At 38.3% G+C, this 16755-nt stretch overlaps 1 protein-coding gene across 3 annotated transcripts in view; it reads right to left on the minus strand.

The window, feature by feature from the left end:
• PAPSS1 (3'-phosphoadenosine 5'-phosphosulfate synthase 1) overlaps window positions 1–16755 on the minus strand; it is a 185037-nt gene that overhangs the window by 17297 nt on the left and 150985 nt on the right. For all 3 annotated transcript variants that reach the window (XM_041760016.1, XM_041760015.1, XM_041760014.1), the window contains one exon: window positions 11976–12244. In XM_041760016.1, the coding sequence (XP_041615950.1) occupies window positions 11976–12244 (269 nt within the window). The remainder of the gene's footprint in view (window positions 1–11975; window positions 12245–16755) is intronic.

Genomic DNA, 16755 nt, shown 5'->3' on the forward strand with positions numbered 1-16755 from the left:
AACTGAGCCACCCAGGGTCCCTATTGCTTTGCTTTTAAGGGTCCTCTTTATATTATGAAATTTCAGCAGATAGACTGCTTGTGCTTAAGTGTGGTTTTCTTTGGATTTATTCTAAGATTTATTAGGCTTCTTCAATTTGTAGGTGGACATTTTCCACCAAGTTTGGAAAACTTTTAACCAACATTTTTTTTCAAAAAACCTCTTCTGCCACATTTTTTCTCTCTCTCCTTCTTTCAGAACTCCAATTATACATATGTTAGATGGCTTGATATTACCCACAGGTCACTGAGGCTCTGTTCATTTTTCCCCCTATTTTTTTTTTTTTTTTGCCAATAATTTCAAATAATTTTGTTTTGACTTCTTGCTCACTGACCTTTCCTTCTGCCAACTTCAGTCTGTATTTATGTCCATCCAATAGATGTTTTCATTTCAGATCCACCTTAGTCCTTGAATTTCTATTTGATTCTTCTTTACATAGTTTCCATTTTTTTGAGATTCTTCATCTATAACCATATTCACTCTTAAGAAGCTTTAATGCTCTGAATTGCTAATTCCTACATCTGCATTATCTCAAGGTATGTTTCTAGCACTTTTATTCTGGATTATAGGTCACACTTTTCTGCTTCTTTATATTTTAATTATTTGTTATTGTATGGTAGATCTGTGCATGTTTTCTTCCAAGGAGTATGAATTGTATTGTTTTTCTTTAGAGTATCAATGGCTTCATTCTAGAGGGCAGGTATTTTACTGGCACCTCTCATTTTTTTGAGATTTACTTTTTTCCTTTTTGGGCATGTCACTTTATAGCTTTTTTTTTTCTTTTTCTCCTTTGGTAAGATTTATTTTATTTGAGAAGAAGAGAGAGCATAAGAGAGCACATGGGGATGGGGAGCAGAGGAGAAGATCCCAAGCAGACTCCCTACTGAGCCCTGAGCCCCATGTGGGGCTCAATCCAATGACCCTGAAATCACAACCCAAGCCAAGAGTCCAACAGTTGACTGACAGAGCAACCCAAGTGACCCACCACTCTATAGCTTTTTGTGCCAATTATCAATCTACTGTCTCTCAATCTTAAATTCACCCTTCAGTACTTGATCTGAGATAATGGACTGAACTCTTTAAGCATTCCTCCCTTATAGTGAGCACAATGTTAAGTTTTATCAGTAGAGGGCATCATAGGGACATTATAGGAGGAAGGGGGCATCACTGTGTATGGGGATACTGAGTGGCACTCTGGTCCACGGACAAGCCCAAAGTGCACAAGCCTTCAATGACCCCAAAGACCTAGCCTGAGCCCAATGGCCACCCACTGCTACCTTCCTAGTGTAGACACTGATACATCCACCAGCCTGTGCTCACCTGTGTTCCAGAGGGCTGTTTCCTGCATTCACCTCAAAACAGGGATCACACACTGCACTGCTCTGGCAGCAAGCGGGCTCCCTCCCGATACCCTGACCCACCCTGAGCACTAGTCTGTCAGCCTCAGCTAGCCTGTTCACCAGAGAGGTGTTTCCTACTTTCTGGTTTCTGTGAGCCCAGACAGTCCACTGAATTTATCCACCATCTGGCTGGGATGAAACCATGCCTTTTTCAATGACATCTATAGCCCAGTCTTAGTGAGGGGGATCCCTTCTCCAAGTTTATCTTTCCTTTAGTAATCTCCCTCAAACCTAGGGTACCCTTTGAGTTCACTTCACATTTTTATGATTACTCTATTGAAGTTTAGTAATTCTTTCAACTTCCCCTGTTCAAATTCTAACACTAAGGTTCAACAATTATCTCACTTCACTTTCAAATCAGGTTTGAGAATTGTCTAATCAAAATGTTACACAGAATATGGTATACTCAGAATCAATTACTGTAGTTAAAATAGGTATTTGTTTAGTTCCTTAAAATTAGAATTGCTCTTGATTTGTCGCAATATAGCCATCTTACCTAGAAGAGTATCTTATTTGTTTTTCTCTTACCTATCTTTAATTGACATCTCTTTTGATAAACAAAGTCTCATTTGCTCCCTGACTCCATTAAAAAATGATATTCATCATCTATCCCCCTACTCCTGAACCTGGCAAAGATTTTGGTAAATTTTATTTTTAGCAGTTTCTGAAACAAAAAAATAAACACACTTTCCAAATTTAAAACTACATTATAAAAATATGTAACTGCACTATATTATTTACATATAATACCGTGACTACTACACCATCCTCTCCTGCCCCAATTGATAAATTCCACTATCCTAGAAGCCTGGCAGATTAAGTATATATCTTCAATTTTTCTTAATCGAAAATACTGATATTTAATTAAGAGTCAAAACTCTTGATTTTGGCTTGGGTCATGATCTCAGGGTCATGAGATCAAGTCTCATGTTGGACTCCATGCTTAAAGCCTGCTTGGGATTCTCTCTCTCCTTCTGCTCCTTCTTCCTCTTTGCCCAACTCCCGCTCGTACACTCTTGCTTTAAAAAAAAAGAAAAAAAAAAACTGAGGAAAACAAATGAAACAATTTAAGTCCAACTTAGGTAACCTATTTCTTTATATATTCACTCTGAAATTTGCTTTTTTATAAGTGTAATAAATTTTATTAAAGTCAACATTCCATATGGCAAAACTCAAATACTCAACTGGTTTATAAAAGAATGTTAAGCACAGAAACCATTTTCTTACATAAATGTGCAAATTTTCCTTTCCAAACTATCAAAAGTGTACTTATTTTAATAGTATAGAAATTCTTTATAAAGTAAAATCCATGACCTATTTTTGTTGGGTAAAAACTCTTTATATTCATTCATCTCACAAATTCCATGTCAAAATAACCTTCTCTCTTCTTTGTACACTATTACATCCTTCTAATATTAATCTATTTTCTTGAAATTCCCAAATCATAATGGCCTGCCTCCTAACTCTAGCAGTAGGAGTCATTTTAAACTCTTTAAGTGACTGGGAAAATCTAGAGAGGCAAATGAAAAAGGAGGTTCATCTTTCCCATTATTAGATTCTGGGTTCTTATAGCTTTTGATCTTAATTGTGCAACTAGTACTCTGAATGCTTCTACCAATTTCTATTACTCTATATGGGTACTGAATAGTTATCTAGTCCTCACAAGAGTCACATTTCCAATGTGCAATCCAAAAATTACAAATTTGACTTAGAAGTTTCATTCTGCAGCTTGTAGAAGAGATTTACAATTTACAATTACTCTCATCACACAATCCTAAGAGTTTAGACCGTGGAATCCAAAGCCTTCATTCTGCAAATCAAGAAACTGAGATGTGACATTCAAATTACAAGTTCTCCCAAAGATTCCCTTTATTTCCAAGGAACCTCAACTGTTTGAGTCTTTGAAATAACACAACTGAAATGCAGGAGATGTATTTGTTCAGAGCCATCAGCAACCAAACTTATTTTATTCTTATAAATTATGATCCTCTGGCTGAGCCCAGCTTTGCAGAGCGAGACAATCAGGGGAAAAGAGGATAAATCCACCATGGCCCATCTCACTCCTGCCTCTCAAGCCCAGGGGCCCCCAAACTTGCTTTTGATAAAGGACAGAAGTACTTGATTTTCTTCTGCCTCTCCACCCTCTCACCTGTTATTATTTTAAGGAATCAAAGGTGGTATGGCAGTGGAAAACATTTCATGAAGTCCTTTACCAAGGTGAGAGAAGATCAAAATAGATACCAATTACTGAGCTCCTCCTAATGTGCTAGTCATTGTACAAAATGTTTTATAAATATTTTCTCATTTAATGTTTACAGCAAATTGATCAGTTACTATTCCTTTTTCAAAATAAGAAAAGAAAATGGAGACTTGGAGTTTTAGTAACATGTCGAAGATGCAAAATGACAAACTGAGAAAACATTATTCCTGGGTATCATCAACCCCCGAATCCATGCATACCTAGTCTTACTGAGTCCCTTACACTGTGTCAGGCCCTACAGAAAGACAGGATGTCAGGAGGACAAATTCTGGTTAGCACTACACTTAGGGAAGAAACAGTATAGACTACCTAACTGCACAAAAACTGTACTAACAGACCATACTAGACCATGATGCTCCCTCACTAAGAAATAAAAACAGATGTGGAGTAGAAAGAAACCAGGAGGAAAAAAAGGGGATTTTCTATAAAGAAACCAGGAGGAAAAAAAGGGCATTTTCCCCCATAAAAAGCATCCTAAAACATCTGCAAAATCTAATGTCTCTGAATTAAATTAATAATTTTGGTTATCAAGAAACTATATATAAGCTAAAAATATATAAAATACCAGACTACTCAGATCCCCAAAATTATTTTCAAAATACACCAACAGATTCTAAATGTTTCTGTATACAGACCCACAACTGCTTATCCAAAAACCTGAAATCTGAATTTTTCCAGCTTTGAGATATAATTGACATATGACATTGTGTGAGTTTAATGTATACAATACGATATATGTACATTTTGTGAAATTACCACAATTAGGTAATGCACGCATCTGAAATTGAAAAACCTCCACCTATCTAGTTTTTAAAAGTAATTTAGTAACAAAACCTGATAAAAAATGACACAGAGTTAGTTATGGGCTCTACTGATCCCACTTGGTGTGAAAAATCATTCACTGTGCCACAGAAATATTAATGTGCTTTATATCCCAGGAGAATTGGGTAATATGTAACCCTAAAGATCCTGGAAAAGAGCCTATGTCGCACTACTCCAGAAACATGAATAATATAAATGAGAAGACAAAATCATCAGACTGCAAAGATCAAAGTTTACAATTAAAACTGGGGAGTCTATGGCTCCTAATAATTAGGCTTAAATCTCCAGAAGAAATGTCTCTGTAGGTTGGTTGGAATTCTTAGAAGTGCTTACAGGGAGGAACAGATTTATTTTATTTTATTTTATTTTATTTTTTAATTAATTTTTATTGGTGTTCAATTTACCAACATACAGAAAAACACCCAGTGCTCATCCCGTCAAGGGTCCACCTCAGTGCCCGTCACCCATTCCCCTCCAACACCCGCCCTCCTCCCCTTCCACCACCCCTAGTTCGTTTCCCCGAGTTAGGAGTCTTTATGTTCTGTCTCCCTTCCTGATATTTCCCACACATTTCTTTTCCCTTCCTTTATGTTCCCTTTCACTATTATTTATATTCCCCAAATGAATGAGAACACAGATTTAAATCCTAACAGACATCCTATTTAAGCTGCAGATACTGGTACAAAACACAAACTAATTAAATACACTGGCATCCACGAGGCAATATATTCCTACTGTCCCAGTGTAGGGCACCTGCTCATTTGCACAGAAACAGTTTCTATTAAGGAGTCATTTACTAATGCATGGGTAACTTTCAGGATAAAGAGAAATCCTTACCTCCAACTATGTTTCCTCCAAAATTCAGCTGGTTATCCCTACTCACATGTCTTAACCAACAGATAAAGCTGTTAGTTGCACATACTCACATTCCAAAATACCTCGTATTTTCAGCACTTTCACGCATTATTTATACTTTACAAAAACAGATTTAGTATTTTGTGAGAAGGGACAACCACAATTTCCTATAGTCGATGAATATTTCACAAAAATGAAAATGTACACATATAACACCTTTTTGGCATTAAAAAGTAACTCTCCTTCCACATGCGTCCCGTCCCCCACCCACCCAATTCCTAAAATGGAATTTAGGAATCAAGCTATTAAATTTATACAGACTGGAAAATCAGGGACATCCTGTTGATAACCAGACAGGCTTAACAGCTGCTCATTGCTCTGAAAAGTATTTGTGCTAAGGAAACAAATCTGGTACCAATGCCTTCTAAATGACCTACAGAAAATGATTAAAGGAGAGTCATTGTTTTTTATTTTATTATTATTAGTTGGCAACAAAGTATCACTGGCAGACTTTTTCCTGATGTCACTGGAAAAGCTACAAAAATGAATGTTTTTTTAATTACAAAAAAATTCTTCACTTAAAGCTGTGAATAAGCCAAATAAGTCAAACACTCAAGGGGGGCACTTGAGAAGAAGAAATGGATAGTTTTCACAAGCCATTCAATCTAACAGTTTACATCCTGCCAGATCATAAATCAGTAAAACATTTTTAAGGATTTAAAATGCGGAGATGTTTATAAAAAATTCTAGTTTGTTCTTTAAAAGTTCAGAAGTTAAAAACTGCCTTTTGCTCAGGTACCAGATCCAGTGCTTTCTGACAAGAACCACACCTCTCAGCTCCTATCTGAGACTCCAGATAGACACCTAGAGGCCAATACAACTTCATGGCGTTTTCATACCTTTTCACAAAACCTGAGCGCTCTGTGCAGGCCCCTGACTTCCTTGCCTTCCCACGCACTGCCAAAGCACAGGCCCCTTAGAGATTTCCAGGCAGCAAGGAGCTCTGGAGAAAAGAAGAGCAGGCCATGGAGTCAGACTGGCCTGAGTTTCAGTCCCAGCTCTGCAGTCATACTGGTGAAGCTCGACTTCTAGTGAGAACTCCTCCAAGCCCTCAAAGTCTCAACCTTCAGTGTCCATCCATGTAGGCCCTGTGTTAGCCAGTTTTAGCAAAACTCTTGCTAAGTCAGGTTCACAGAAACTCCCAATCCTCACAACATGTGATCAAATTCTTCACCACCCACAACCCCAAAGTGATATCTGATCAGCTGGCTTGCTTTCAGCAAGAATCCTGCGAGGTCTTTTCTTTTGTTTTTTAAGATTTTATTTATTTATTCATGAGAGTCACAGAGGCAGAGACATAGGCAGGGGGAGAATCAGGCTCCCTGCGGGGGGCCCGATGCAGGACTCGATCCCAGGACCCCAGGATCACCACCTGAGCCGAAGGCAGATGCTCAACCACTGAGCCACCCAGGTGTCCCTTTATGAGGTCTGTTTAACCACAACCATCTTTTGCCTGTAATTTCTGATGTTTTCTGCCTGTTGATTTTCTATCCACTGAGAACTCACCACCACCCACTCTGCCCACTGGCTATCAATCCCCACTTGTCTACATCCTATTCAGAACTGAGCCCAGTTTTACCTTGAGGTCTCTTTTCCCCCACTGCGACAGTTCCTGAATAAAATCTGCTTTTACCACTTTACTGCCCAGCTCTGATGTTCTCTGATGAACCACCATTGTGACCTGGCCTCTCTGAGCTTCAGTAATCTCTATAAAAAGGGATTACAGCTGTCTCACTGAGTTGTTGTGGGGATGAGGTTATACAATGTAGGCAAAGAATCTACTCAGTGTGTGACAGACACATACCCAAGAACTCAAAAGGTGGTTATTCTCATGTTCTTTATATATTACCTCACCTCAAACACCTACGGACATTCCAAATCAAAGGATGCATGCTCTGACATGAAGTCTGTTCAGGAGGTCATCACAGGCTCTCTGCCAAAACTGAAATTCTAAAACTTCACACAGACAACAAGAGTCCTAAGGTGTAGGCAGCTCCCCTGATGTGGGGACAGAACCCCAAGGGTGTTGAGAACTTGTAGCAAAGTGGTTTGTTATTGTTTTTTAGTAAAGGCAGTTGATATTCATCACTATGTTCTGCTACCAACTAGGCAATGTGTTAAATGATTTACATCATCCTATCCACCCCTCATAACAACAAAAACACTGGCAGGTATTACTAATACCATGAGGCAGGTATCATAAGAATACAAAGACCAAGAATACAGATGAACAAAGAGTATCACAATGCACAATTCTAGGCTGTAATAAAATACAAGTTTGAAAGCCACTGTACAGAGGTTCCTCCTCTAATGAATGCCAGCCAGGGCCATCCTACCTCACTATTTTGGAACTCCTATAGGATATTTTAAGAATTTATTTCCAGTCTATTTTCAAAACATGTCGCCACTTATTTTAAAACCTATTTATATAATATACCGCAAGATAAAAAAATTTTCTGTGGAAGTTATAGTACATGGCCCCAGAGCCAAACTATTTAGACTACTCTGTGATCTGAAACAAGTTTTTTAACAGATCTACTTCTGTTTCCTCATCTGTAAACTGAGAATCATAATCATACCTACCCTCTTAGTGTTATTGTAAGGATGAAGTTGGCTAATGTATGTAAAAACCCTTGAAATATTGCTGGGCAGATAGAGTAAAAACTCAATGAAAATGAGCTATTATTATATTCTATTTCTCAATCACTACATATAAATACAACTCATTTACTGCTTCTCTACTTCCTCTTCAGTGAAATTGGTTCAGTAACAACATTTTTGAGGTTGGTTAAGAAATAGTAAATTATTATAAAATGCATGGCTAAATAGTCAGGCTCAAGGACCAAACTGGCTGAATTGAAAAAGATAATAAAGGGGTACCCAGGTGGCACAGCTCATTAAGTGTTGGACTCTTGGTTTCCACTCAAGTCACGATCTCAGGGTGGTGAGATCAAGTCTCATGTTGGGCACCACACCTAATGTGGAATTGGCTTGAGACTCTCCCTCACCCTCCACCCCTCCGTAACTCATAAGCACATGCACTCTCTCTTAATAAATAAATAAAAAGATGATAAATAGATAGATAGATAGATAGATAGATAGATAGATAGATAGATACATAGATAGATAATCAAGTATAAGTGAGGAAATACTTATTTTCTCACTTGGAAGAGTAAAATGGTAAAACCACATTAGAAAACCAATGACAGCACTTAACCAAAACTCAACAAATGCATACCTCATAACCCAGCAATGCTACCCCTAACACAAATGTCCACGAAAAGATATGCACTAAAATCATACCAGCACTTTCCTTACTAGCAAAGCACTGGAAACTGCCACACACTCACCAACAGTATTTGGTATAGTCACATGATGAACACACGGCAGTACTGAGTATGACCAACTATGATAACTATACACAAGAGGCTGAGTTCCAGAAACAATGTAAAGTGAAAAAAGCCAGACACAAAAAAAGCATTTACTGTATGATTTCAGTTATAAAAAGGCTGGGCTGGACACTGATACAACACTCAGGTCCCCCCAGGGAAAAAGGACTATTCCCCAGTCTCTAGGATTGCTGCCAGCACACAGCCAGCAGCTGTCAGCCCTCTTTAGAAACTGCCTCCGTGGAAAAGAGCAGCAATGCCCAAGGTCATGCCCATTCCCTGGGCAGCCAATCACTGGTCGACACAGGGGCAAAAATGCCTATTTCTTGTGTAACATGTAACATTTCTGAGTGCCTTTCCAGAACTCCATGAAGGGTCAACTAAGGCTTCTCCAAGACTGAATCACAGCTTAACTTTTCCCTCTGCCCAGTCCCACTCCCTTCCTCTCTTTTTCCACAAGCATTGATCCCAAAGGCTCTAATAAATTTCCTGAACTCTAATCTTGCTCTCAGCGTCTGCTGCCCAGAGTATCCAAACTTTGGCACAAGCAAACTGGATCCATGATGTGAGAAGTGAGCATACTGGTGACCACTGGGGGAGAATAGGGAGGAAATAGGACAGGAAGGACAGCTTCTAGGATGAAGGTTTTTTTTTTTTTTTTAAAGACTGGATGCAAAAAAATAAATAAATAAATAAAAAATAAAGACTGGATGCTGGTTATATGATTGTTCAAGTGGGAGAAATCCACTTAGCCATTCATCTATGAAATACGTCCTGTTCCCCACATATACTATACTTAAAAATGAAGTTAAAAGAAAGTAAGACTGATTAGAAAATGCCCTGGAACAGACCTTTCAGGAATATTTAGTTCAGTCTCCTTGTGCACCAGTTAAATAACCATTTATCGTGCACTTAAACATAACTCAAAGAAATTTAAAGAAGCCAAATCTGAGATCACAAACCAGCGGGAGGGGCAAACTGGAACCACGCTTTGACTCCTTGACAGCAGACTTGTATTGTGTTCACCAGACCATGTCCTGGGGGGCAGCAACAGGCATCAAATCTCACACCAAGGAAGGGCTTGCTGTGGCCTGCTCACCAACTAGTCAGCTATGCTTGCAAAGAACACAGCTTTCCAGGAAGCCAAAATGCACTCCAAAGGCACCATTACGTATCTTCACCTTTGAATTTTTTTTAAAGATTTCATTTATTTGAGAGAAAGCAAGCGAGAGAGAGCATGCACATAAGCAGGGGGAGGGGCATAGGGAGAGAGACAGACTCCCCACTGAGCAGGGAGCCCCACATCGGGCTCAGACAGGGCACTCAGGTTCGGTCCCAGGACTTAAGATCATGCCCTGAGCTGAAGGTAGATGCTTAACCGACTGAACCACCCAGGCATCCCCACCTTTGAATCTTTCTTAAGAAACATAACTGGTTCTGAAATTAGAAAATATAAGAATCTTTCCAATGTAGACAAAACAGCATGCTTTAATCCTTTGTGGTGTTCTCTCAAGAAAGCATAATCTGTTTTACCAGAGCCATCTATTTTTATTATTTATCTATCCTCTCATCCTTACCTTTTTTTTAATTTATTTTTTTCATCCTTACCTTTTTAAAAGCAATTTTTAGTTTACTTAGAACATCATCTCTTCCCCTTTTAGATAGGAAGTAAGAAATGAAACACAAAGATGACAAGATATATCTTGAATTGGGAAGGTAAATCTCTTTACTTTTCTAGGTGGCATATTCCTGACCCTGAACTCACCTGGGTCACTCCTACTTTAAAAACCATTCATCCTATAATTTTATCTGGGGAATTTTGGACCAAACGATTCCTTTAAAATGATGATGATGAAGACAGCACCAAAGGAAAGTTTGAACAACTACTAAAAATTTGTCACTTTATCTCCAAAACAATGTAGCGCCTCTTTGACACAGAAGTTGTGGTAGTCTCTAGGAAACTTAAAGGGTGATCTCCTGCCTAATTCTCATGAACCTGTGATACCACCAAAGAAGGGTAGGAGGAATTTTACCCACTGAAGTTCCAAGGCATTATTTAGGCTGGATCTAAGAGAAGAGTCAAATAATTTTAATCTTTCAGTTTTTTTTTATTATTGTTTTTTCTTTCCCTGTTTTTCTTGGATAAAGAGAACTAAGAGTCTACAAACCCACAACTACAACTAAGCCCCAATAAAAATGTTTAGGCTTGAGCCTGAAGAATAGCCAAACACACTTGGATTTCCCTAACTTCTTTGGAGGAAGACATCACAGAATACATAGAAATTATTTAGATCCTTTTTAAGAGGGTTTGCTCCCAAATAAACTTAAATAAATTCATTTCCCTTTAAGGGCTGAAAAAGAATGCAATAATAATGTACATTCCATTCTTCATCTTGAAAATTCAACAAGAAGCTGGCTAGGAATTTCCCACACACTGTTTTTTAGGTCATTTATTGATTTACTCATCTATTCAGCAAATATGTCTTGAATACCTCTTCTTGAAGCAAAAACCTGAGTAAGTCCTCTTCAATATGTATATGGTCATAAAAAGATCTCAAAACATTTTTTGACCACTAAATAAAACTCCGGAACCCTCTCCACACCCAATATCAAGAAGTAATTTTACTTCCTGACTCTAATTATGCTCCAGTCTTTCATAAAAGAACAGATGAAAAATGTCTTCTGAATGTTTTTTAAAGGGTACTAAGCTTACTTTCCCACTGAAATACCTTTGGCCCTTCCAAAATTCAGAAGCAGCAAAAATCAGACCAAGTCTATCTCAGGAAGAATGACAGTACTTTGTTAAAGGGCTAAGAGGGTACTATCAGAGCTCTGTCTGTAACTGGGCCAACAGTTTTAAGAGGTGCTTCTGCTATACCTTCCCCTCTGTCTGCAGGGAATGTTCCCTCCCTCACAAAACTGGGACTAAGAACCACAATAACAGCAAGAGAAGCCTCTCCCTGTCTTCCCATTCCCAAGAAGACTAGTTTTGGGGGGGTCACCTCTAAAGAACATTCTAGAAGAGCATGAGAGTACTCTGGGCATGCTGAATGTCTGGAACAGATCAACAGATCAGAGGAAAATCAACACTAGCTGTGTCAGTAATATAGTTTCAACTCTGCTACAGTGAAAATCTTAAAAGCAGTCTACCTCAGTTGGCCCAGCATACATCATGGGAGATGGGAAGATGGCCACCACTGTTGTTTCAGGATTCAGGATTCCTTCCTCCAGCACTGCAGCATGCTGCTTCATTCGCCACATCAATGGAACATCATCATCTTTTGTCCAGCCACCAAGAGGGTGAAGGAGAAGGACAGGGCGCCGATAGCCCCTCTCTAAAAGTTGCTTATGGGTATCCTGCATTAACAAAGCATGTCCATTGTGCACTGGATTGCGTAATTGAAATGCAAAGACAGCATCTGAAAAGAGAATTTCCAGAGTCAAGAATAGTACATTTCTAACAGCTTACCTTCCAAAGGACAAGTAATTCTTCTTAAAGTTTGATACCTAGGATTAAGCAAACATACGTGTCCATAGAGACTGGTAAAAAACATGCCCTGCTTTGACCATTTACTCCAAGGCCAACTTATCCTATCCTTCTGCTATGTTTTTACTTTACAAATCTTACATGTCTGTGGATGTGTAATAGAATGGTCACGGATTTGCAACAACTGCTTTCTGCATTCATGGCGAACAAGAATAACCACCAGACTTTCTGGTCCGAACATCCTGGTCCAAGTGCTTACAATGGATATAATTTCTTGCCCTGTGCCTTAATTACACACCAGGCCAAACCCTCCACAGGACCTAAAACACTACTTTATTAAAGAGAGACAGAAAGGTAAAGAAGTCCATATTTTAAAAAATTTACTTACTATCCAAATATGCTCATTTATACTGATTACTTTGTTTGACTGGAACTCCATGTTGTTTTGTGATGCCAGGTCTGGATTTTGGATTACAGATTAGCAACAACACTATCCCTTACAAAAGCCATTGCTATTACCCAAACAAAGATTAATTAAACTGGTTAACTCTGTATCTTCTGCTTAACCACCCTGGTTTTACTCCTGCACAGGGTTTAATCGGGAAACATTTTTAGAAAGCATGGGTCTTTAAGGTCATAGAGAAATTTCACAGTATAGTGTCACAACCCAGTTAGAAGAGTTCTGTATTTTATTGCCCGGCTAACAACTGGTATAGAATCATGCCATAGTCATCCAAGCCTGACTCAGGAGAGAGGAAGATACTCTTCTCTCTAATAATTTTAAGCCAAATAGTACAAACATCTTCCCCAATCTGTTCTCAATTCTGACCCTCTTCTATCATGATGACTAAAGGCCACAGGAGGAAATTTGTGGCAGTCTACTTGACCAGGGATTCGGGGTTTTTTGGGAGCTAAGATTCTCAACTGTAGGGGATGGAAGGCATAACTACAGAAAGGAGAAAGGTCAGAATAGACTATGTGGTACTGGATTAAGACTGAAAGGATCAGGGACACCTGGCTGGCTCAGTGGTTGAGCATCTACCTTCGGCTTAGGTCATGATCCTGGGGTCCTGGAATCAAGTCCCACATCAGGCTCCCCTGCAGGGAGCCTGATTATCCTTCTGCCTATGTCTCTGCCTCTCTGTGTCTCTCGTAAATAAATAAACAAAATCTTAAAAAAAAAAAAAAAAAAGACTGAAAGGATCAGCATGAGCTCACAGTTTTCAGCTATGTAGAGGATACAAGAACAAACATAAATGTGTGTGTTGGTACATTAAGTGTGTGTATGAGTATACACATGCACATTTCTTACTTCTGTCCACTGAAAGATCCTACAAGCAACCACTAACCACGACAACGAGCAAAACAAAAGCACAAATTTTACATTCTAAATACCACTGGCAAAATGGCTGATTCTAAGGCTAGAGCAAGAGAAGTACAACATGTGCTAGAACATAAAGAATGTGTATCATCAAGAACGGAAGGGCTCAAAAAATGATGGAAATGTCAAAAGTACATAGCAACCAGTGTCTGACCTTATGGTTGGCCCCAACGGTCAACCCAGGACAAGTTAAACACTAACATAAATAATCATAGTAATGAACTGTAACCTACTGAGTAAAGTAGGAATCTGTGAGTCGATAAAGAATAAAATAAATTAATAAAGCAAAGGAAAGAAGGGGGAAAACCAACCTTTTGGTAGGTAGAAGGTCAACAATAAACATAGGAAGAATGACAATAGAAAAATCACCATCTGGCGTCAATGTGCTAAAACTAGTGGGTATAAGTTTGATAACAGGATATTTATAGTTTCAAAATCTCTTCCCCAAAATACTTTTTAGTAAGTACAAAGTAATTTGTTAACTTTATAGCAGAAAATCCTGGCAAACACAATCTTAAACAAGAGACAATAGCAAACTTTTTTAGAAAGTTAACCTTAAAACAAAAGTTCAGGATGAATCAAAATTGTAAAACACCAAATATGACAACTGCTTCCAGTAGTATCTCTGACAAAAATGTGTAGCCTGAAGCTAATCATGAGGAAACAGCAGATAAATCCAAACTGACATTCAACAACGTAAATGATAGAATGACTCTTTGAAAATGTCAAGATCATAAACGACATAATAAAGACTAAATGACCCTTCCAGACTGAAGTAGACTATGAAAAGACATGACTGAGGGCAGCCCGGGTGGCTCAGAGGTTTAGCGGTTTAGCACTGCCTTCAGCCCAGGGCATAATCCTGGAGACCTAGGATGGAGTCCCACTTCAGGATCCCTGCATGGAGCCTGCTTCTCCCTCTGCCTGTGTCTCTGCCTCTCTCTGTGTCTCTCATGAATAAATAAATAAAATCTTAAAAAAAAAAAAAAAAAGAAAGAAGAAAAGAAAAGAAAAGACAAGACAAGACAAGACAGGACAAGGCATGACTGAGTCCTGAACCAGAAAAGAAAGGTAGCAAAGAAAAAACCTGATTGCTGCTGTTGGTTGTGCTATTAGGGACCTTATTAGGACAATAGCATGATCTGAATGGCATATACTGGTGAGACTGTGTTATATCAATGTTATTTTCCAGACTTGGATGAGGACACTATGGTTAGGTAGGAAACTTACTTTTAGGAAATGCATGTGGACATACTAAGGGGTAATGAGGTATCCCATCATGTCTACAGCTTTCAAAGAGAGTGAGCACGAGAAAGCAAATAACATACAACGTTAGTAACTATAGATTCTGGATGAATATATGGGAGTTCTTGGTCCTATCCTTATAATTTCTCTGTAAATTTAAAAACTATTTCAAAATAAAAAGTTAAAAAGCAAAGTGAAAAATTATGACAAAAGATATATGAAGCAAATTCAATATGTGAACCTTATTTAGATCCTGATTCAAACAAACTATTAAAAAACTATGACTACTATGAAATTATTAGAAATTTGAACACTGAATGGCTATCTGATTATATTAAAAGACTATTAGTATTATTATTATTGTTACTTAGGGGCAATAGTGGTACCATGGCTGTCCTTTTTTAAGTCCCTATGTTTAAGAGATAAGTACTGAAATATTTAGATGAAAAAAGGGGATTTGAGCTCTGTGTCAGAATCATATGCAGGGGTGAGGTTGGGAGTGGGGTACAGAAGCAACAAGATTAGCCAAAAGTTAATAACTACTGGAGCTGGGCTACAGGCACACAGGGCTTCATTATACTATGATCTCTACTTACAAGTAATGTAAATTTGAAATTTTCCATTATAACAAATTCTAAAAGAGAAGACACATGCAGGGTACCAAAAGAAGCATTGCTTTGGAACAGGATTATTTATGGGTTCAAATCATAAGTATACCAATTTCCAGTCATGGACTCTGGCCCTTAAGGACTGAATTTCACCTTCTACATTTTTTAAATGGGGGTGATACTACGGTTATTGTTATGAAGATAATATAAAATACCCAGCATAGTGAAATGCATACTGTAGTCACTTCTATAAGGTCCTTAATTCTTAAAAAAGAAGAAAAAGAAATAGAGAAAAGAAAGGAAAAGAAAAAAAAAAGATAAGATATCTAAATATTCTTGGCAAGAAACTGAACCCACTGTTCTACTGGTGGCTCAAAGTCCACTCTGGTACAAACTGACACTTAGCTAGTATCTCCAAAATGAGAACGTGCTAGCTCTGTGCTCATTAGCTTTTGTCCCCCTTAATCAGGAACAGGCGTCTAGCTTTGAATAGGACTCCTGGGTGATACATCTCAAGTATTTGATGACTACGTGCCTAGACTTCAATCGGGTCAAATCTGATTTTGTAAAATCACCATTTGGCAGGATTATTTATATGACAGGATGTGCAAAAGGAAACATGTAAAATAAATGGTCTAAAATACACATATTTCACAGATCCTAATAATTTATCTATGTAGGCTTTCTTTCCAAAAAGAATTAATCTAGCTCCACACTGGACATTTAACAGATAAAGTGAAGATGGATGACTTAGTAAAAGTTCACATTAGCAGCATATAAAGGATTTCCCTGCCAAAATTTCTTCCAAGTAGAAATATTTCCTTATTAGTTCTACTCAGAAATCCAATGACCATTTGATCAGTCTGCCCATTTTTTTTCTTGCCAATATTACCAAGTCTTTCCTAAACTTCTACTTAATCCCTCTTAACTATTTATCAATGAACTACACAAATGGCTTTAACTGTTAGTTCCAGACTGTATTTTCATCCCTACCATCTGGTTTCTCCACTAGAGAACTTACATGGATGAACAATGTAATAAGAGTACCTGATCCACTGGAAGCTTACAGTCCCAGGGTGCTGTCCCAGCTAACACAACCTAATATGCATCACTACTAGATTTTTGTCCATTAATTTTCTGGCAAGGATGGAAAAATTATGGGCCACTATGGACCTGGGGCCACTAATACTTACAGCCTCACACCCTCAT

Source organism: Vulpes lagopus, chromosome 6 (assembly GCF_018345385.1).
Source record: "Vulpes lagopus strain Blue_001 chromosome 6, ASM1834538v1, whole genome shotgun sequence".
Classification (NCBI taxonomy): Eukaryota; Metazoa; Chordata; class Mammalia; order Carnivora; family Canidae; genus Vulpes; species Vulpes lagopus.